This window comes from Corvus brachyrhynchos, unplaced genomic scaffold (assembly GCF_000691975.1).
Source record: "Corvus brachyrhynchos isolate BGI_N302 unplaced genomic scaffold, ASM69197v1 scaffold80, whole genome shotgun sequence".
Lineage (NCBI taxonomy): Eukaryota > Metazoa > Chordata > Aves > Passeriformes > Corvidae > Corvus > Corvus brachyrhynchos.
Window position 1 is genome coordinate 7,448,129 of NW_008236769.1, and position 22,395 is coordinate 7,470,523.

A 22,395-nucleotide genomic window follows, 5' to 3' on the forward strand; every position below is an offset into this window, starting at 1 on the left:
CTAAAATGGAATCTCTCAAAACAAACTTATGCTACATTTATGAAACAGTCTTACAATATTAGAATTAAGTTTTGCATTAAGGTGGAAAACATTGGAAAGGCTGATCATACTAGCTCACCATGGGACAAGCTTCCATCACTGTAACAAAATATGGGAATTATTCTGAAGAGTGACTACTGTAAAAATGCTAACCATATGTTCTTATGTATCTGTAGGTAGAGGTCGTTACTTACTTGAATTATTCAGTGTCCTTTTAATAGATCTCAGTATTTCTGGAAAATGCTGAGCAGTTTTTGCTAATGGCTGCATAATGCTAACTTGTCTCGTTACTTGGTTAGGACAGAGATATGTTTCTTTCTGGAGATTGTGGACACTGGAGGAATTGGTGCAAGATGAACTGATGGACGAAATGAATGCAGCACATTTTAAAGCAAACTTCCTTTTTGCTAGCTATTAAGTATATTTGGTATTTTAAGAGAAAAATTGAATACCACATGGTAAAAAGATGTTAGTTGGACACACGGGAATTTCTTTTCTTGTCTGATTTCTGATTCTGACTTAGCATGCTACAAACTATTTTCCTTTTCTTCTCTCCTTTATTTTGCAGTTAACTTTGACCACTTCCAAATATTGCGGGCTATTGGGAAAGGGAGTTTTGGAAAGGTAAGAATCAACTTATTTTTAACAGTTAAAAGTTTAATAGGGAATACTTTTGTGGTTTTCTGGCTTGATTAAGGTAAAAGAATATAGGTTTTGTAGCCTTTTCCTTCTTAAAGACATCTGACAACCAGTATGAACTGTCTGACTATTCATTAAAAATATTTCTATTATAATCCATTCAGTAAAATTAATTGAGCAAAAATTATTATACTAATTAATTATCCCCAGTGGAGATTAGCAGAATTTAGAAATCTGTCCTGAAAACAAAAATGAATAAAAAGGTAGGAGCAGACTACTTCTTTAGACTGTCCACCAGAGTGATCTTGTTCTTAAATCTCAGCTTATTTGTGTCTTTAAAATAATTGCAGTATTTTAAAGGCACTTTACATAGATTAAATCCTCTTGGGACTGTATAAACTGACATACACTATAATTATGATCATTGAGTAAATGTTTGTTCAATTCAATAGGATTTTCTGAAACAGAGAAGATTAATGGTTTGTTTACACTTGAGTAGACAACCTTTCTTTCCTATAATAGTGATTATAGCAAGGTTTTAGATTTTAATATGGGTAAATACAAAGCCACAAAGTCAGAGAAAATCATATTTTAAAAATATTAGAAACCATTCCTCACAGGAATACATCTGAAGGTGAAATATAACTGATACTTGATCAGGTAACTGGTCAAACAACAGCTGTCTAGATCTTGATTTCAGCGATTCCTGAGTATATGCCAGCTCAGTGCTGGTGAGGCGCTTCTGTAGTCATGCATTAAGAACACACAAAGGATTTTGCTGGCCTCCAATGCAGAACAATGACTTTAATTTTAGAGAGGCTAGAAATACTTCTTGCAGAACAGCATGGTCCTTCATGGCATGGTCCTTATTCAATTCAGTAATTTTCAAGAGAAACCCTCTTTGAGGTCAATAGAAGAATATGCTGCTTGGGCAAAATGGTACTTAAAAACTCCTTAAAAATCAGGGCAGCAGAGATTTGTGATTGTTTATTATTGCAATACAGAGATGGAATACCATGCCAAACTAAATAAAGGTCCAAGAGTGCAGGTTAAGTACAGGAAAAGAAGTTAAAGATATATCCGAATCATACTAGCCGTCACAAAGGAAGAGCTACTTAGATCAGAGATCAGCATTTTTGGTTTGAATATTTAAAATTGTCTGCTTCTGAATTTACTTGGCAAATTTTTAATATTAAAATAAAACCCATTTCGTCAGAATTTCTAACCTATCCTCTTCCAATGTACTTGGAACCTGCACCAGATGATATACCAGGTGTGTGCCAGTGTCTGTCTGCACAGATAATACAACCAGGTAGGTCTACACGTGCCCAGGAGTGCGGGCAGCTGCTTGGTGAGTGGTCACACACGTTGTGCCACAGCTTGCCTGTCACTTGGCTTGAACAAAAGAACCACCAGCTTACACAGAAGCTGTGGCTGTGATGGTCCTACGCAGGCTCAGACCTCACCTCCTTTATCTGTCCCTTGCTTGGTGAAACCTGAGCTCTCAAAGGACACCTTTGGAGTGAGCCTGTTTGCTTCTAGAAAAAAGAGCATGCTCGTGGTTTTTCTTCTCTCCATACCCATTTCCTACCCTTCTCAAGACTGCTGTGATGTATCTTTTTCTGAAAAATATGCAACAGTGTCTATGAGATGGCACCTGCTCTTGACATGTCCCTAAGAAGCAGTGGGTACAGAGGCAGCAGCTGAAAGCAGGTGGCCACTTCTCAGAAAAGACACGCACTTAAGATACAAAGCATTTGATACCAAATGGCCTAGGAATTCCTGTAACAGCAAATGGTGCTACTGTGACCTGAAAATGCCAAAAGTGAAGGCAGGGAGCTGATTTCTGAAGCCAGCTAGGGGGACAGATCACAGCTGCTGAAGCAGCCAGCCCCAGTGGAGGAGGTGAGGTGCTGAGCATCACCTTGAGCTCTGTGCACAAGAGCGAGCTGAGCAGCTCTGCCATATCAGGTATCTCCTGCAGAAATATCCTGCAGAGGCCTAAGGTTGCTGTAGCAACCAGAGTAATTTAAGAAATATTGAGAGAGAGAGAGACGGAGATATTGAACCAAGAGCAATAAAATAAAAAAATAGAGCATGTCTTAAAACACCCTGTTGCTCTCAGAAAACAGAAAAGGCCGCAGAGGAGCCATAAAGGAAGCAGGCAGTTTAAGGTAAGTGTGATACTGAACATGGTGTTATATGTTGCAAGATGTTAGAGCAAAACAGACCCCAAGCAGTAAACACCCAACAATAGAGATTAACAGTCTTGCATCATTTTTTGACATTTTCTGCTGCCAGGTACTTCCAGAAGGACAATAATAGGAAAAGTTGCCAGCAATGAGGCTTCTAAATGAACAATAAAGGCAAGACTGACTCACAGAGACAGACATTTGAAATGGTGACTGATTTACCATGTTGTGCTTTTGGCTATGTTATAATAGGTCATTTTAAAATGGGCTGCTTTCTTTCCCTTGCCCATGGAAGGAAAAACAAGGTGATTCGTCAGAAGCCTGTACTCATCTGGGAAAAACAAGGCCTGTTACACCAAGGACTTTCCTGTTGCATTTGACAACTGCAAAATAAGGATTTAAGTTTAGAGGGAACTCATACTTAAAACATGTTCTCTCAGGATTGATCAGGATCTTCACCAATGCAGATTCCCCAAAGCAGGTTCACAAGAACCACATTCATATAAACCTGTAAGAAAATTAGATGTTTTTAGAAATATCACAGAAATATTCACGAGTTTTCTGAATGCCATAGAGAAGAGTGGATCAAAATCAACCAACAAGCCTTCATAAAATACGTAGGCTTGTTTCATTTTCCTGTATGCTGTGGAAGGGTGAGGGCCCCTTTGCAAGGGCAGAGACAGTAGAGGCAGAGGCATGTGATACCTTAGAAGTACTCTCTCCTGCTTAATCTGGTTAATTTTTTTTCCATGTTGTTATATGTAGAGCTATCACTCTTCTCAAACAAAATACTGCAAAAAATTATATATTTGAAGATCATCCAATCTGTACAAAACCAATGAGGATTGAAATACAAGAATTCTCATTGTCCTTTACTGCAACAATAACCATGTAATTGCAGGGTTACTGCTGCAAAATAATTTGTATTCAGGTGTAACAACTAGTTCTCAGAGATATTATAGTACCAATTTTCTTTGAGTTCTCTGTTCGTGGGAGTAGGTATATTGAACAATCTGACCTCCTTAAATTAAATTCAAATTATAATTTCAATGTACAAACTCTCTCTTGTTTGTCTAAGATGCTGAGACACAAGACTTAGTTCTGATAATTTGGTTGTATAAAACAGTGACTTCCTGTGATGAAGTAATTGAAATTACAGTGCTGTAAACCAGATGGGAGCCCAGAACCACGTCTGCACTGATTGAGGGTACTTTAGTAAATAATATGCAAAATATTTCAGAAAAAATATGCTGCTATCCTAAAAGCAACATAGCACACAACTGCAGAGTATTAATATTGTTTGACAGTGTAACAACCCATTTTTTAGCTTGAGTTAATATGAAAGGATACTAAGCAGATGCTTCAGCTGCTCCAGATGTCATGCTTTGCTCAGGGGAATCTGGGAATGAATCTCCCTGTTTAAAGGAAATTCCCTGGCAGCATAAAGACAAACTTATGATATCCATTCTCCAGCCTCTTTGTGTAAATTTTTCCAGCTCTGCTTGTACACTAAGACTATGAGAACGATTTTTTCAGAGCACATGGGTAGAACAGACAGGGTAGCAGTATTTCAGGCAAATGCTCAATAGCAGATTCATCAATTCCCACCTGGAGTGTGAAGGATAGATCTGATTTCTGTCTTGTAGTCCTCTGTGTTGGGGTGAGTTCTTCTGCCCAAGCAGTGCCACAGCCGCTCTGCTGGGCTGTCATTCCTCATGGCAGCTGTAGCTGCCCCATCTCATCTACTGACATAAGATGCATAATATCATACAGGAGCATGGGTGAGTATGTGCTCCAGCTTCCAGCTCTCCACCTAACAGTGACTTTGTGCAGAGGTTTCTCTGGCTGTGGGTTTTGTATCTCTCCTCTTTTATGACCTGCTGTGAAACTACATCAGGTGGCAGTCTGAGAGGTCTAAGTACTCACGTGCCAAATTCAGACCAAAACTGAGACTAAGTACACCTTGTTCTTTCCAGACCATGTACATAGCAGCTATAAGTCTCTTCTAGTGGGAAACAGGAGTGTTTTACAGCAAGTTTTACAGCAAGTCTGATATTTCAGCCATCCCCATCTTTTGTTCTGGGAAGAACTTTGTTGAAACTACCCACGGCTGCTCAAACCTATACAGCATTATGCAGCTTCCTTCAGCAAACCTGTAGCAAATTCTGCCCCAGTTTTACTCAGCATGATCTCTCACTTCACTTGCTAAACTCTGCAATAGCCTATAGGGCAGTTTGTCACCAACAGCACTGTGTCTGTGTGACCTCTTAATCTGCAGATTAAACCTGATTTGTAGGTTCTCTGTTTTCTGCTTGCGAAATCAGAGGAAATCCAAGAAGGTAGTTTAGAAGTGGACCACAGCACATGTTGCTCTTGAAAAATGAAGCTTAGCCCTACAGCCATAACCTATTGGCTTCCTTCCCCAGATTTGAGGGGAAATGGCTCCAAGTCACTCTCTGTTGAAATTTCTTTTAACTTGATAGGTTTTAAGGCAGCTCACTGTTACATTCTAATAGAAATAACAAAAGACACCACCCTGTGATAACAACTATGTTAACAAAACCTCTTTAGAAAGGGAATATTTTCACAAGAGATTTTTAAAAATAGCACTATACTATTCCAGAGAAAAGTAGCAGGGATTCATAATGCCTGCCTTTAAACTACACAGATGCCTGTATCCAATCCAGTAATCTGCAGTCTCTTTAGGGCACATTAGAAGGGAAACCCTCCCAGGTACAGAGATAGTCCCCTGTATCTGTTTACATCTGTAACTTATGTGGAGATGGATGTTCCTGTCCCTCTCTGCTGACTGTGAAGCTGGATAGTTGTTGAGTTCACAACCCATATTTGCTCTGAATCATCATACTGTCTGGGCTTTGGTAAATGATATTCACAGGAAAATGGAAAGAGAATGTGAGTGTGACAGGCTTCCATACTGATACATGTAAATAAGGCAGCTCTGCACAGACTTTCATCATAATGAATCATCACAGAATTTTTTTGTTGAGGTGCCAGAGCACCTTTTTATCCCTATTTTAAAATTGCTCCTTTGGAACAAAAAAACCCCCCAACTTAAACATTTCCATTAAGTCTGCACATGTGAGAAGAGCTCGAGGGCTTTTCCTTTCTTTCTTGCATTAGTGGAAAGTTTCAATCTGTTGATGTCCTGCTCAGGAGAAGAGCTGACATCCAGCAGGTAGAAGTGCCAGGGAGGATCTCCACTATGATCCAGTGCTGTCATAGCAATGTCAGGCATTTTTCACAATAACATCAAAATGGATGCAGGTTGTGTTTCCTGATTTTTAGTACGAAGTAGCTTTATCATATTAATGAAAATCCTATTGATTTTGTAACCATGCTAGAAGATTTGCATAGGTACACATTGCTAGAAAATGTTTACTATCATTCTGCCTTGAAGCTGTGTGTTAGACAAGCTTCTACCAACAACAGAAAGTCTGTTTCAGCTGTGCTGAACACCCTTGTCTTTACTGCCAGGTAAGAGAACTGAATGCCTTCTGGAGTCACAGTAGTGTTTCAAAATCTGTTTACATTACATACGTAGATTCTGCATGTGATCTTGGTTTGCCACATCGGTCAAACATGTAATTTTCAGCTGGGTAAAACCCCATTCTCTCAGCAGTCTCTCTAGTCAACCCTTCAGTAGGGAGGTTTTTACTGTAATGGAACAGGAGACTTCTGCAAACACCTAACTCTTGGCCAAGTAGTACATGAAAATCATGATGCAAACTAATGTACATGACTGAACTCCTGGACTTAGGTTCTGAGCTAAAATCCCCAACTGTTGTACTTTATAATGTACTCGCTAAAATGGAGTCTCCACATATTCTAAGACAGGATGTCAGGATTTGCCCCTAAAAATATTGCTTAGGCTTTTGAAGGACCTGTGGGAGCTTGAAAAATTCATTTCTGTCCCTTCTTTTCCCACTCAGTTTCAGCTCTATCCCAGTTGCTACTTTTTCTTCCTCCAAAAGGCCAAACACAAATCCCCATTGTTCCACAGGCAGGGTTCTTTCCATATAAATGTGAACCTTTAGTTATCTTAAGGGCATCAACAATATTCAGATTTTTCATAACAGTCCAAGGTGAAAAATGAAACAAAACTTCAGTACTCACCATTGTGCAAAACTGATGGGCTCAAAACAAAATGTTACTATCCATGTTTTCCTTAATAGCAGAACACCTCCTGATATTAGGAAAGGTAATTAGAAACTCTGCTTAATCATGCCTTATCATTATAGGTTAAAGGTACTCTATTAACTCTGCTATTTGGAGTAGATTTGAGCTCAAGGACACATTTTATGAAAATAGAGTTTCAGAGAAACATATGTGGTTTGGCTTCGCTGGCCCTGTTCTTCCTAATTTCAGCTGTGGGAAGTTGCCTTAGTTACTCCTGATTGTTTCTAAATATTGAGTGCATAAGTTCCTTAAAATACAACTCGGACATAAAGGATTTCTTTTTGGCTGTCACCATGTTATAATCTGATCTCTGAGCACAAATTTCAAGAGTGCATATTATAATTTTTTTGTGCGTATATGGGAGCATGTATGTGTATGTGTGTGTACGTACATAAATATACAAATAAAAAAATAATTCCCACACCAAGTGAATCCAGAATACCTTTGAACTTAGACACTACAGACCTGTGATACCTGTCAGATGTTTGCAGTACATTCAGAACAATTGTCTATTTCTGTGTTGCCAAAAATTGTACTTAACCTGATGCTTGGTTGTGGTGCTTGTGACACTCTCCAGCTCCATTCTCAAGGTAAACTACCATGACAAAAAACAATCTAGACTTCCCATGGGAGTTCTCTTGACTAAGATTTTCTTCATGCATTTACATTATTTGACTTCTTTCAAAAAAAAAAAAAAGGAAGAGGAAGATAAAGTAAAATCATAGAAGTTTACTGCCAGAGAGTAAATCATTGTAATGGTCTCTCATGAATTCAGAAATATTATGATGAATTGATGAATATCTGTATAAAATTTTTTTTTCTTTTCAACAATAATTAAGGGAGCATAATTCTGATATTTGATGAAATATTGAGCCTCGGTAACACAGGCAAGGTTTATGATGCAGTAATCAAGATGTGAGTATTGACTTGTGGGAATGAGGACAATGATTGCGCATTTTCCTAGGCAGGAGGCAATAATTTCTCTGACTAATAAAATAGCATGTGATTTCAGCCATTGGCATATACTCCTCTCAGCTTTACCATGTAACTTCTGAAAATCAGACACTTTTCTGGGTCCCCATTTGTTCTTATGCAGGGTTGGGTTGGTTTTTTGTTAATTTTTAACCTATTACAAAGAATCCTGCAGAGCTGTGAAGTGAACTTACGAAGGTGTTACTCAGCTGTAGTATCCAGATCTGAATTAGTGAATTATCATTAAAGAATCCTTTTATTCAAAGTCACAATTGAATTCACTTTCTTAAGGTGTCAAAATTTTTCTTTTACTTTGCTGCCAATTAGGTGTGCATTGTACAGAAGAGAGACACCAAGAAAATGTATGCCATGAAGTATATGAATAAACAGAAGTGCATTGAGAGAGATGAAGTTCGCAATGTTTTCCGGGAGCTACAGATAATGCAAGGCCTGGAACATCCCTTCCTAGTCAATCTGTGGTAAGAAAATCTTTAAAATGCTTTCAAGGATTTCTCATTTTCTCCTTGTTGCTGAATCTGTTCAGATTATGTAAGGCTGGAAAGCTGAAAAGAACAAAAGATTTTTGGTGACCTCCTTTGTTAAAGGTATTAAGGTTTCACAGAGAATTTTTTTTTGTCATTAATATTTTAAGGTGTCTTTTTTAATTGGAATATTTAAGCATCATATTCATCTGTTCATTTCTGGTTTGGTTTCTCTCCAAACTGTTACAGCAGTGTGTGGAAATGTGTTGTCCTGTCCAGCTTCATCATTTATCTGTGATAATACCTGGATTAAACATCTTTCATAAAGCCATGGAATATCAAAACCAATAATTCATTTAATTTTTTTTCTTGAGTTGATTCAGAGAAAAGTCAAAACTCAGTTACTTTCTAAAAATTACTGACACAGGACAGCAGAAAAGTGTCTTTTTGTCCCCTGGAATTTCCCTTATCTTCTCCATGCTAGCCACTGAATCTCTTGGTCACATATGAGTGTGAGAAAATGCTGGTCAAGCAATGACTAGTGTCAACTATACCACCAGCTTAAAGTATTTGCTGGCTCTTATGTAGTGTGATAATACTCGTTGGCTTTCATAGTGATAGTAGTAATGGGATGCAGAGTTTTCCTCCTTTTCTAATGACCTATATCATTCAGAAAATAAAAAGGTGGAGGGGACATAAATCATTATGATAATAAAATTGTTCTCTTTGTGAATAGCTTGATGGTCACAATGCACACTTGATCTTGTGTTTTGTGAGTTTTAGCTGCCTTACTTGAGGTCAGTGTTTTGGCCATCCCTTAGCTCACTCCTGGTGCCAGGTTAGCACTTTTCACCTTTTCAATTAAAAGCCAAATTGTGTTCTGTCTTGAGTGAACACAGCTTTAGTATAATTGCACTCTGTTATAACAGCAAAGCATTTGAACACAAAATTGGTTCCAAAATGACCTAATTATATATATATATACATATATATATGTGTGTGATCTCCACTTGACATGAATGATCTGAGCTAATCTAATACCCTGTTGAAGGCTTAAAGAAAAAGATATAAACATTGTGACTATAATACAAAACTTTTCCAGTATATTTTCCAAGGTTCCAGCAACCTGTAGTCTTGGGATTTCTTGACCAAAGATATACCATATCTGTGCCTAGGAGCCTGTGGATTTCTCTGTTATGCATTTGTCTACCTTTCTTGAAATCCCACTAACTTTTGTTCTTTATCAGGAGGTATGGAAGTTTCCACTGTGTAACTACACACTGTACCGAAACAGTCATAAGTTAATGTGGTCTGAGAGATAAACATAACAGTGTTGAAAGACTGAAGATCAAATATTTATTGTGAAACAAAAACAATGCTAGATTCCCATAACAGAATTATAATCAGATGATAAATATTGTTTCTCTTTTTCTTTTTCCATGCCAAATATTAAACTTGAAATAAGCAATATTTTAAAATGGTATTAGGCATTATGATGCTTTTTATCCTTCCTGCACTTCTAAGGTACTGTCACAGGATCTCAAGACTCAAATGTTGTACTATATGTGTGTATGAGAAATGCAGAAAATGAAAGAGAAATATAGTACTCTGGAGCTAACAAAACATTTCAGGCATACAGGACACTATTCAAGATGCTTCAGTGCACTAACCATGTTTTATATTTGATGTCTCTAGCTATGGTTATAGTTAACCAATGTATCTACAAGTACTGATCTCTTCACTCTCATGGCTGGTGACAGGACTTGAGGAAACATCATGAAGTTGAGGCAGGGGAGGCTTAGGTTTGATATTAGGAAAAGGTTCTTCACCCAGAGGGTGGTTGGGCACTGGAACAGGCTCCCCAGGGGAGTGGCCACAGCATCAAGCCTGACAGAGTTCAAGAAGCATTTGGACAATGCTCTCAGGCACATGGTGTGACTTTCGGGTTGATTCTGTGCAGGGCCAGGAGTTGCACTTGATGATCCTTTTGGGTCCCTTCCAACTCAGGATATTCTGTGACTCTATGATTCTGTATGAGGCTCTACTGACATTCAGGGACTTGGACTAACACTATCAGAACTGTAGAAATTTTTCCAAAAAATAATTTCATTGACCCTTATTATTTTCACCTGAAGTGTTCACCTCAAACACTGCACATTTAAATGTTTGGTGATTCAAAGCCCTGACTCCAGTGTGAGCTACTGAACTGCTGGAGAACCTGTATTTCACCCTGGGATAGCAAAGGGAAATCTTGAGCCTGAGCCTTCCCAAAATTAATCTAGTCTACCCCAAATAGGTCTTTCCTCGTATCAGGCTCATAATATGTTTCTATAAAAATTAGCCTTGAACAATCCTAAATGAATTAGAATAACTTCTGATATATTTCTGGAGTGTCTACATTTGCAGGCTACAGTAGCATGTTCCAGACTTCTGACTTCTCTGTCTCAAATTTCACCTGAATTTCAAGACATTCTATGCATTATCTTCAAATAATGATTTTTGTTATTGAACTGCAACAAGGGCAAATCACAAAAACCATAAGTGATCTGTGAATAATGGTCACATCTGTTCTGTTAACACTAAGCCATATGAAGCTTTTAAACATACGAATTGTATTTCATTTATTTAATATTTGAAACTACATTTCAAATGTAGTTTGAGAAAAGGAACAATGCAAGTATGAATGGAATAGTCCTTAAATATATTCCCAGAAATAATGTCTTAAAATAACATTTTCATTGATTGTAGGTGAACTAGCATCCTGTTTAATGTATTTTTACTTGAAATTTAGATGCAATAATAATTTGCACCAAATATGTTTACATTGTAGTTATAACTTGTATTAGATGATTAACACAAATCCATGAATTTTCCTCTTATGAGTCAATTCCTGACATGCTAATGGAAGGAAACAGTTGAATCTGCATTTTTTCTGTAGTAATTGCAGCTAGATTAGTTTCAGAGTTAGATTTTGTTGTTTGTTTTGTTAATTGCACTGTAAATGTACAAAGGGACTGTAACAGGAGCCACTAACGCTGTATTGTTTCAGGAACTGGAATAGTAATTTAACAAAAACCAGTTATGTCCTGCTGTATGGGGAATAACACAGCAGCAGCTTGTTTAAATGACAAGGTTCTTCTGGCCTAGGCTGGCTTTCCAGCCTCTATCACACTCTCTCAGGGCTCATATCAGTTTTCAGGAATCCTGTCTAAGGTATGATTTGGTAACTAAAATCCAGAAATCAAAACACTTTTATTTTTCCTAAAGTATCCTGTAGGAACAATTTCGGTGTCCTTTTTTTTTTTTTTCTTTTTTTTTTTTTTTGCATTAGGCTGAGTTGAAATTAAGAAAAGTTGAATCTTTCAATTCAAAATATCAAATCCTAAATCAAAGCTGAAAAGTATATTTGGAGGAAATTCTGTCATGGTAACCTTAGCATGTGTTTGTGGGACTGTCCCTGACAATGATGCCTTTTCCTGGTCTTAAAATCAAGAGGCATACATGGTTAGAAGGGGAAAAGGGATTTTACCTTGGTATTTATTTTAAGGATCCTTAGGTGTACACGTCCAGGTCATATGCATCGAGATGCACACCGCCGAATCTATCTCTATCTGTGTGTCCGTTTCTCTCTTCTCGTGTCCCCCCCAACATTGGGTATGACGTTATAGGCTTTTCTAATTAGCATATCTATCAAAGATTCCCCAATGAGAGGCTCAAGTGAGCCCCCCCTCCCCAAGGAACCTTCCCCTGGATGGTTCTATCTTAGTTTACAGAATATGTTCTGGAGAGGACCTTGGGGTCTGGGGCACACTGATCCCTAACTATGAATCTTCTAAAATGTTTAGTCTCTTAGCTTGACAAACAAGTCCAAGGATGTAGGCAAAAAGCACTAGGAATACAGAAGGTGTAAAAAGGTATAACAGGGGTATAAAAGAAAAGGCAAAAATCTTCATGGCATCAACAAGAACAGCTGATTCTCAAAAGTTTATCATCTGGTCTTCAAAATAAAATTAAAATAGTAATAAATCTCCCAACAACTCCTTGAACAAAAGGGAATACTAACCAAGCACGTTAATCTTTGTTTGAGAAATTACATCATCAAAAATAAAAGTTGGCAATTCAAGAAACAAACATGAATACTGGAAAGTCCTTTAGTTTTTCATGATAACTGAAGAAAGTAATGAGGTATGTGCATACAATCTGTCATCAGTTAAATTCTTGTGGAGAGAAAAAGAAGAGGAAAGAGGGTGAACATTCTGTGGTGGGTAGTTCTGCTGGATCTATCAGTAACCACAGCTTACACAAGAATACAGAGCAGCTCATATAAAAAAAGGGTAGCATCTCAACTCTCAAAGATCTCTATTAAAAGGCTTTTTGAGGCTCATGCATCTTCTCTGAGCTTTATTAAATTTAACTTCACAATCTCAACCTATAAGTCACATTATTTGAAGTATGAACTGTCTTTCATAACATCTGACACAGAAAGGAATTACTCTTCTGTAAATGCTCATAAAGGCTTGGAGGATAACAGTGTTTTTCAGGAAGGGTTTGGGGTTGATTTATAACCTTCATTTTAGAAATGAAATTGAATAAATGCTTAAAGCCAGTTTTATCACCATTAGAGGCATTTCTGATAATAGAGATTCCTTCTTAAAATAAAATTCAGTCTGTTTTTTATCAGAACTTTTTTTGGCCTGGGTATTTCAAGCATAGATGGATGGGCTGTGGAAATGTCAGCTGCCAACTTGGTCCTACCTCGAGACTGTTCCTCTCTAATATTCAGCATTTTATCCATGTTCATCCTTCCCCAGATACCTGAGTGTCCCCTGGGCAAGATGCGTGGTGTTCCTGAATGTATTCATATTTTAAATACATTTCTTACAACGTGCATTAGGACTGAGACAAGAGCCAGGTTACTTGCCATGTACCACTGCCGGTAGGTTTGGTATTATGTGACTTGTCCTCAAACACAAGGAGATGTTTGAAGCATCTACTCTGAAAGCTCTGAAAACAACAAGGCTTACCACAAAAGACAGAAATTTTTTTGCAAAAAAACCTAATGTATCAAAGTGGTTTCTATGCTGATGTAGAACTGAAAAAACTGAAAAAAAATTGGATCATTTCTCAAAAGTTTTGAAACATTGAAGTGATCTTATTTTTAATAGCCTTGCTAAATTTTTTTAACTTGTCAGAACATTTTCTAAAGCAGCAGAGGGAGAAGGATAACCATTTACTTTTGTCAGCTTATAGGTCATTTTCCTAGTATAGACAAAACAATATGTTTGATTTATTTAACAAGCCATGTAGAAGTGTTAGCTGCATTCTCAGAGTGGCTGTATACTGCGATGTATTTTTCTTTTAACTCATCAGTCTGCAGAAACTGCATGTATTCCATGACAGACCCACAAAAGTACATTACTGTTACCAGCTACAGTAAAGCCAAGTTTCAAATCAGTGAAAAGTGAAGAACACACATTGCAGCAAAAATGTTCATGCGTTTCTGAATTCATCTAATACCCCAACGTGCCTTCAAAAGAAAGAGAAGTTAAAAAAGAGGAAAAAAAAAGGATTCTGGAGACAAGAAATTATTTGTTCAGTCTCAAGGGTTGGATGGGTTGCTTAATGTATGCACATTTACAGATGCATAACTGGACATTAACACTTCCCTGTGAAGGTGCTCTTTCTAGAATATTTTGGGAACGATGTCACCTTGTACTGCACCATAGCATGGCTTTGCTCCTCAGGTTGGCATCAAAAATGTACATAAATCTACAAACTTAGGGAAGCAAGAACACCTGACCAAGTGTTTTACTGCTGGGTGGAGATGAAAATGACCAACCAAGGAGCACCAGTTACCTATCAGAGGCAACAAAAGGAGGTAGTTTAGGTCAGTCTCAGGTGAGCTTGCTTAGTGGCTGTGGTCTTGTGGCTGCTTAACTTGCCATGATATAGGAAGCCTAATCTGGAATGAAGAGATTTTATGGGGGGATTCAAAATTTCTTTTCTGACAAGTGGTGTGACTGGCTTTCTGAGCTTCATGAGACACCACAATAAAGGCTGTGAGTAAAGTTCATGATCTAACAGAAAAATTGCTTTATGTTTCTGGAAGGGAGCAGTGGGGTTGTGTTGTTTCCTGCTAGGACGCAGGCTGGGTGTTTGCTACTGTCCTGACAGCCCCGTGCTGAAAAGGAAAGGTAACCTGCACTGATGTCTGTCTTCATAGTATGTGGTGGATCCCAAAAAGGTAACGAAACCATCCTGACACAGATTCAGTTTTCCTGGAGAGTAATGAAGATGCTCAATGCTCTTCACTCCCTTTGGTTATACCCAGCTGCTCCAAGTCTGGTTTATGTGGAGCAAAACTATGATGTTGTCCTCATTGGCTATGTCTATACCAGTAACTTCGAACTAGGTATCCTTTCTGGGCTCTCAAACCCAGTATTTCATGTTGCAAAATGTTTCTAGGCCTGCTCCCAGCCTTGCTGTGGGCTGGGGCATGAGCATCATCCCAGAGGAGCCCCAGGGGCAGCCAGATTGCTCCCAGTAGGTAGGCAGCTTGCAAACCCACATCTCCCTGGGTTTGGGAGCTGACCAGGTGCAGGCATTTTTGTGCCATTTGGTCTTAGTGCATTTGGACAACAGTCACTGACATGTTTATTGATGCAACATGTGTTTCTTTTGTGAATTTAGCTGAGGTCATGAATGCCAGGCCATGTAATCATGGTCCATTTCAGGTATCTGACAGTGTCTAAGTTTTTATTCCAGCCAAGAAGAGATCTTAAATCAAGGGAGAAAGATATATTTAGCATCTTGTACAGATCTTAGATGGGTGAATTATTTTTGCTATAGACAAAGCAAAGGGTGAGTGCTTTCCTCAAATAGCTAGATCAGTTCTTCACTGCATTAATGTAAATCTGAAATAGGAGAAGATATTGAAAGAGACTGAAAACATTTTCTGTTCTTTAGAGCCTTAGAAGAGATAATGATGGAAAAAGGGCAGGGAAAGGTGATGAGGCAGCAGGAAGGGTAAGATAATTGGAAGAAGAGAGTATGGAAAAGATTTGACTTCAGTTGTAAATGTTCAGGATATTATTTCTAGCTGTGGAAATTACATCGGACTCAACACTGCCAGCTGGCAACCTCTGGGTGTTTGTGCTAAATCAATGTTAGCTGTAACATTATCACCAACTGATGAATGCGTGATCCAACAGTTATTTATTTTTTGTGCTGATTTTAATACCCTAAGATAATAATTAACAGTATTGGGACACTGTCTGGATAAATTTTGTTCTGGTGACTAATTATTTCCTGTGAGAAATTGCTGTCACCTTGAAATATATATCTTTAGGCTCAACTTTAATACATTCCTCTTAAAAGCAGGAATTGGCCTTTAGCATAGTTTAAGTTTTGATCTTTTTTGCATTAGAAACTGCTGCACGAGATATTTCATCTCCTGTGTGTCTCGCTGCCTGCCAAGACCCTTAGGAGCGTCTGGATCATTCTTACTGAGACACACACTTTATTTGCTGACCCCAATAAACTTTTCTCACAGAAAGCTTTCACTGCAAGAGGAGTCCTACTATAAATATTGATAAAAATCAAACTTCTGAGAAAAATAATCTCATCTGTTTTAAAAATTTTCATTTCCAGTCATGTTTCTCTTATGAATTTGCAATACTTACCTTGTTCTGCCTTCACAGGGGGGTACCTGCTACCCAAAGCAGACCCTCTTGAGCTTGGAGGGAGCCTTGGCCATGTCTCAGGTTTGTGGTGTAGACAGCTGCAGTAATCCTCTGCACATTTATGGCAGGGATGAGTATTATTCCTTTTGGGTGGATGCAGAGCTCCAGTGCTGTGGCAGGGTTATTCTCAAGAGAGCATGAGAGCGGGGTTTTGGTACTCTCAACCTAATGAGGTGTGAAAGAAAGAAGGAAAGCACTTAGATGTTACTTCAGTCTCCTCAATTGCCACTTTTGGCAAGCAGTGTGTTTTTTTTTTTCTTTTTCTTTGTTTTTTCCCTTCCCTGCAATAAAGTTTATGAATGCCAAACACAATATCTAGAGTGTACAATTAGACTGATAACCAAGGTTCTGTAGGTAAAGTGGTTCTTGTGACAGAGTAATAAGTACATCATGTAAATCTACTATTTTCAGTCAGGATCAATTCTTATGCTGTGGAAACTGGGACTGCAATTAGCCTGTAGTAAAGGCTGTTAAATTAGATTATACAAGATGCAGCTAAGCACTGTGCTAACAAAGCCCAACCACAGTGGAATGGCCATCAGAGGGCAAAACTGTCTTGGATGCACCTATAAAACCACCCAAAGGGTGAATGTAAAGTAGGTGATCATTGTAGAATAAAAATAAGTTCTTAACACTTGCACTGCAAAACTTTGATACTGAGCAGATCCTACAGATATACAACTAGTCCACAAATGTTTACAGTTATTATAGCTATATAAATTTTTCCTGGTTTGCTTTTGAATATATTTGTGGTTTTAGTGATGATGGTTTTTGTTCAAACCAGATAAAACACATTGGTGAATTCCTTGTTATTTATAACAGTTAAAGTTAAAAGCTGAAGTAAAAGTCATAGTAATGATACCAAAAACAAAACCAAAGCCCCCATGGAACTAGCAAGAGATATCAAAACAGTGACAGAAGGACAGAACAGAAGCCTAAGTTTGCATATATGGGAATAAGAGATGTAAATAAATTATTAAATAACAATAAAAATCCTGAGTGCAAGAAAATTTAAAATTTCCATTGTTGGAACTGTATCAAACAGACTGAATTTTAAATGGAAAATAGTGCAATTGAAGAAAGCAGGAAGTTCTGTAATGCATTAATTTGCCTGCCTAGGAGAACCTTTGCCTTATCTCATTAAAATTTATCAAAGCTCTTATTAATTTAAAAGTCAACTACAGATTTTTACAGCATAAGTGTGCTTTTAATTCCATTTTATTGAATGAAAATTGTATTTATTGTGCTTGTAAAGTGCAGTGAGAACCTGATACTAAGACTTCAGAAAATTATTAATGGTATCCTGTTTCAAGATTAATGACAGTTTTGCAGTGTAAAGTTCTAATGAGAAGAGGATAACTCTCATGTTTCATAAGTACATGACACATAAGGGAGGATTTAAGGTTCCTTTTCTATGATGATGTACATTTTACAAATTAACATCTGGACCAAAGAAAGGTCATGAGCTGTGAAGATGACTATTAAAATTCCTCTGCAAAATGGATATAGCCAGTAGGAAAATTACTTCTGCCCATCAAATTCTCTCTAACTACCTAAACTAGAATTTATCCAGGGTGCAGGGAGCAAGTTCTTTCTTGCCGAAAGGTGAGGTGGTGGTATTGAATCTTGTTGACAAATGAGCAAGTGAAATAGAACTAACAGAAATAATTCTTCTTCTTGATCATAGCTTTCACAGCCTCATCAATAGATGGGCTGGGAGAAGGATGAGAGAAAATACAGGTGCAAACAAAAATGGTAATGAGCTTGGTGAGAATGTGAACGGTGGGCTGAAAGGAGAAGGCATTTTTCTCCTTTAGTGGGTACAAAATCTAACCTAATTAGAAAGTGTAACCAACATCACTGCATAAATCAGATTCTTCAAGGTCTGGACTTTCTTAACTGATGTTTAAAAATAAAGAAAGCAGAAGACAAAATCAGGTTTTGTTTCTCGTCTCTCCAATGAAAGAGAGATGAACTACAGACTTCTGTGCAAGTTGTTCTTTTTGTGGAAGTAGAAAATTCTGCAGCCTTTTTAAAAAATAACTAAGTATTTTGTTTGTCTTGAAGTAGAGCACTTGAAATTCTCTCTTGAGGAAAATGTCCTTTATTTGAAGAAAATATTCAAAACCTAGGTATTTCTTCATAGAGAAAATAGCTTGGTCATTGATAAATGATCAAATGATATGATAAGGAGGAACAGCACATTCTAAGCCATATCTATTTAAAAGGAATTTTAGGAGTTAAGCTTCATAAGGCACTAAAAAAATGTAGAGATATCATTTACAAGTGAAGATATTAACATCTGAAAGGAATAAAATATGTTATGCTGGTCTCAAGTATTATCCTTTTTATTATTGTTCATCACTTAGTTAATGGTGACATCTGTAGTTTTGACTGTTTGAGTACAGTACTGAATTCCTCAGGGAGCGTAGGCATGGCTTCTTTCCAGTCAGTACAAGCAGCTCTGTGGAATTGACAGGTAGGACATTTCCCATTTCTTGTACCAGCTTTACTGTATGATCGTGGTTCATATGGTGGGCACCTGCCTATTTTTACAGGGTCTGGGAAGTCTGATGCAACATCTTCCGTTGATATTCAACCATGGTGTAGTTGCCTCCATTTCTGCAGTCTTCAGCAAAGTATGGTTTGAGGCAAGCTACCTGCAGTGGTCCTATCACTCCTCTAAAAGTCTGGTGGAATATGGTGTATAACAAGGTTCCTATGAAATAATAATGACTAAACTCTGATTCTGATCCATAATTGGGATCACTAAATTATAGAATGGTACTAATGCATAGGGGTTTTTAGCATTTGTTCAAGTGGAAAGTGGAATTTTAGTTGCAATGAAAAATTAGCAATTAGCATACGAAGATATAAGAATATTGGTAAGGCAGTCTTTTAAAAAGCAGTGACACATTGAAAATATCACTGTGAGTATCTGGAATCACAGAGTGCAGGGTGTTTTTGGGACTAGCTCTGAGCTGACTGCCTCATGCACACGTGCTGTCAAGAACTGAACAGCTCTTCCTCCACACAGCAAGTAAAAAGCTCTTTGACCATTGTGCACCTCACCAGACTGAGACAGCTAAACAGCACAACAGGATTCACTCAGACTAACAGAGGAAAAAAGGAATACTCTTACGACTTTGACAAAGTTCAGTGCTCAAGAAGAGTTAGAACTTTTCTGCTGGCACTGCTTTTTCAGCGAGCTTGTATTTAAATTTCCTTTGAGTTCTTAAAAAAACTCCACACAGTGTCTGTCTGTGTTCCTAATCAATCATTTTCGTGCTCAACAAGGTCTGTCACTCACTTGTGACATATAGAGAAATGCTTGCTCAGATGTATCTCCTGGGTTTCCTCTGTGGCTGGATGAACCATGTATTTTTTAATACCTCTCTCCTTCTCTTTTGTTTTCCTTTCTGTAAATAATTCAAGAAAATCTTATGACCTATCAATAGGGTTTTGACATACCAGCTTCAGGATACCCCATCAATAAATACAGAGTTGCCTGTGGTTCTTTCTTTAGCTGTCTGTTCATTACAATTGATGCCACGTGCACAGTATCTGCATAACCAGTGGCAATGGTTGATACTCTCAATTTTGATGGAATTTATCTTTAATTATTATTTTCACAACCTTTGACAAGTATAGCCTGTTTTAATAACATCCTATATTCATTTTTCTATAGCTGTTCTAATGAACAATTTCATTTCACACTTTTTTTTTCTTTTATCTCTCTTACTTGGGAGACAGCTGCAAACTTTTCATGTCACTGAGACTCGTCCTCTCCTGTATGTCTGTGTTCTTTTCCAGGGACAAGAGAAAAAGGGGACCCTCCAAATTGTTGTCCAGCTTCTGTTTAAGTAGGAAATGCTGGCTGAACAATGCCTCTACAGCCTTACAAGCATGACTTTTTCGTAAGCTATAGAACACAAGAGACTAAGGATGCTGTCAGACACAATCAGGCTGGGGAGCAGTGCTGAGCACAGAAGAGGGCAGGAGTCACAGCTGAGGCTCCCAGCCAGGCTGACAGCATGGGGCAGCTGGAACAGGGTCCTGTCACTGCCATGGACAGACAATTTGGTGCACATCAGCAGAAATCAATATGCCCAAACATTTTTTTTCCCTGCTTAATCAGTTGTGTGTGAAGTGATTCAGTTTAACATTGGGAAGATTCTTTGTTTTATTCATTCATAACTCCCAGAAGCAGAGGATTTATAGTTATAATGAAATTAAATTATAGTGTCCAATAAGCATCTCCTTCCCTGAGACGTGGTGGGTTTTGTTGCAGTCTAGAATTTGTTGTAAAGACAAAATCCTATAACTATCCATTGTTTAACCTGGGAAAAAAAGTATTACTTTTAATCTCCTGTCTAACTTACTTGCGGGACTTGATTATGTAATGAGTAAAAAGTTCCAGTTAAGCCTACAGGACGTTCACCCATCCTATCCTTTCCCATATTCTCTGTGAATACTGAATTTTTAACATGAAGCTGCAGCAGGGTGTAAAAGCATCACATGTACCATTGTGCTTGCAGAGCCTTCTTCTAAGGACAAGACTAGAAAAGCAAGATATGGTGGTTTGTACTCTTTTAAACAGTGAGTCTTTGGGGAAAAAAATCAGATGTGGAAGTAAAGTACAGAGGTACCACAGTACACAGATGAATTAAACCTGGCCAGTGACAAAGAGTTTAATGAAGAGAGATCCTTCTTTCTCAACTATTTCTTTAACACCCTCTTGCCACCATCTTGATGCTGCCTCCCTCTACCAGTACCCACATCCTGACATCTCTCATGGCAACCTGACAGGCTCTTACTTCTAACCCAAGGGGATCCTTGATCTTATAGAGAGACTGCCAGGTTGCAGGGTCTAAATGAAAGAACAGTTCAAAGTGGTGTTTCCTCCTTTAAATTTAGCCCTCAAAATATATCTGGGGGAAGAGTGGTGGGAGAGACTCTCTTTTATCCATCTTGTACTTCTGACTTATCTCCATTTTTAAAAGTTTTTATAGCAAAACATTTTTTTTTTTTTTTGGCAGAAATCCTTTAACCATGCATTTGAAAATCATGTTGTATGTGCTGCCATAATGTTCCCAAGTATTGCACAATACATTTGCTGTACAGAAGAATGATGAGACATTAATTAGTTTCCATTGTTTCTTTGCCTTTAATGTAGGTTTCCATGACAGCAGAGAGAGAGAAATCAGTCAGAGCCAATAGTTAAAACTGACAATTTGCATTCTGGTCAGTAGCCTTACAAATGTGATGTACATTTAAATAATTAGATTGTCGTAGTGTTTGGTCACATATTATACTGCTGTGTCTTTATTTACAGAGTCTTCTGTAAAAATGTAGACTATGATGAGATGCTGATCTGCAATTTTGACTCTCTGCTATTTACAGAATAGTCTGTTCAAATACAATAAGGGGTTTTATCCTAACTAATGTAGTAATATGGAGTAATAAAATCAGGGTAGGAGTTGTTATGCTGTAGCCTAACTACACAGTTATATGAAAATCATGTGTAAAGATGCCTGAAAATAGTTTTAACAGAAAATGCTGTACTAACTAAAATCTAATTTTTTCTTTCTTCCAAATGTCTGTCTTCTACTAGAAAAAATTCTGAAATCCAGAATCATCTTGATTCTCTAGTGTTGGCATCGATTCTCCCGCAAATTGTAGTCTGGTACATTTGCTTCCTGTTTCAATCAAGAGACAAAGATGAAAGGAGTTTAGGCACACACAGCAATCTAATTTACACATATTTACATAGGTGTTTTTAAGAGAAAGTTTGTATCTTATTGTAAAAAGTGCTTAGAACAAAATTCTGGAAATGTATGATTTCTATCAATGTTCTTAACCATTGATGCTAGCCTGTAGCACAGGTATTGAAGATAGCTGTAGGTTTCCTCATGGAGAACCGCAAAGAGTGGAACTATGAAGTCATTGTAAATTTTCTCAAGTGCTGATAGACAAGAAATTTGATTTTAATACTCTCTTGCTGTCAAATGGATCTGATATGGGTCTACAAAATAAATCAGTCTACTCCAAAACATTCAGCTGACTTCGCCTGAACAGTGTTTCCTATCTTACAGTGCTCCTTTTTTTGGTGTGTGCGTGATGGAAAGCACT

At 37.8% G+C, this 22,395-nt stretch overlaps 1 protein-coding gene across 1 annotated transcript in view; it reads left to right on the plus strand.

Moving 5' to 3' along the window:
* The first annotated feature begins 587 nt into the window (after positions 1-587).
* The window catches only part of STK32B (serine/threonine kinase 32B), a 134,127-nt gene continuing 112,319 nt past the window's right edge, over positions 588-22,395 (plus strand). The window contains exons 1-2 of the mRNA XM_017727628.1: positions 588-663; positions 8,367-8,518. Of these exons, the coding sequence (XP_017583117.1) occupies positions 8,400-8,518 (119 nt within the window). The 5' untranslated portion in view covers positions 588-663; positions 8,367-8,399. The remainder of the gene's footprint in view (positions 664-8,366; positions 8,519-22,395) is intronic.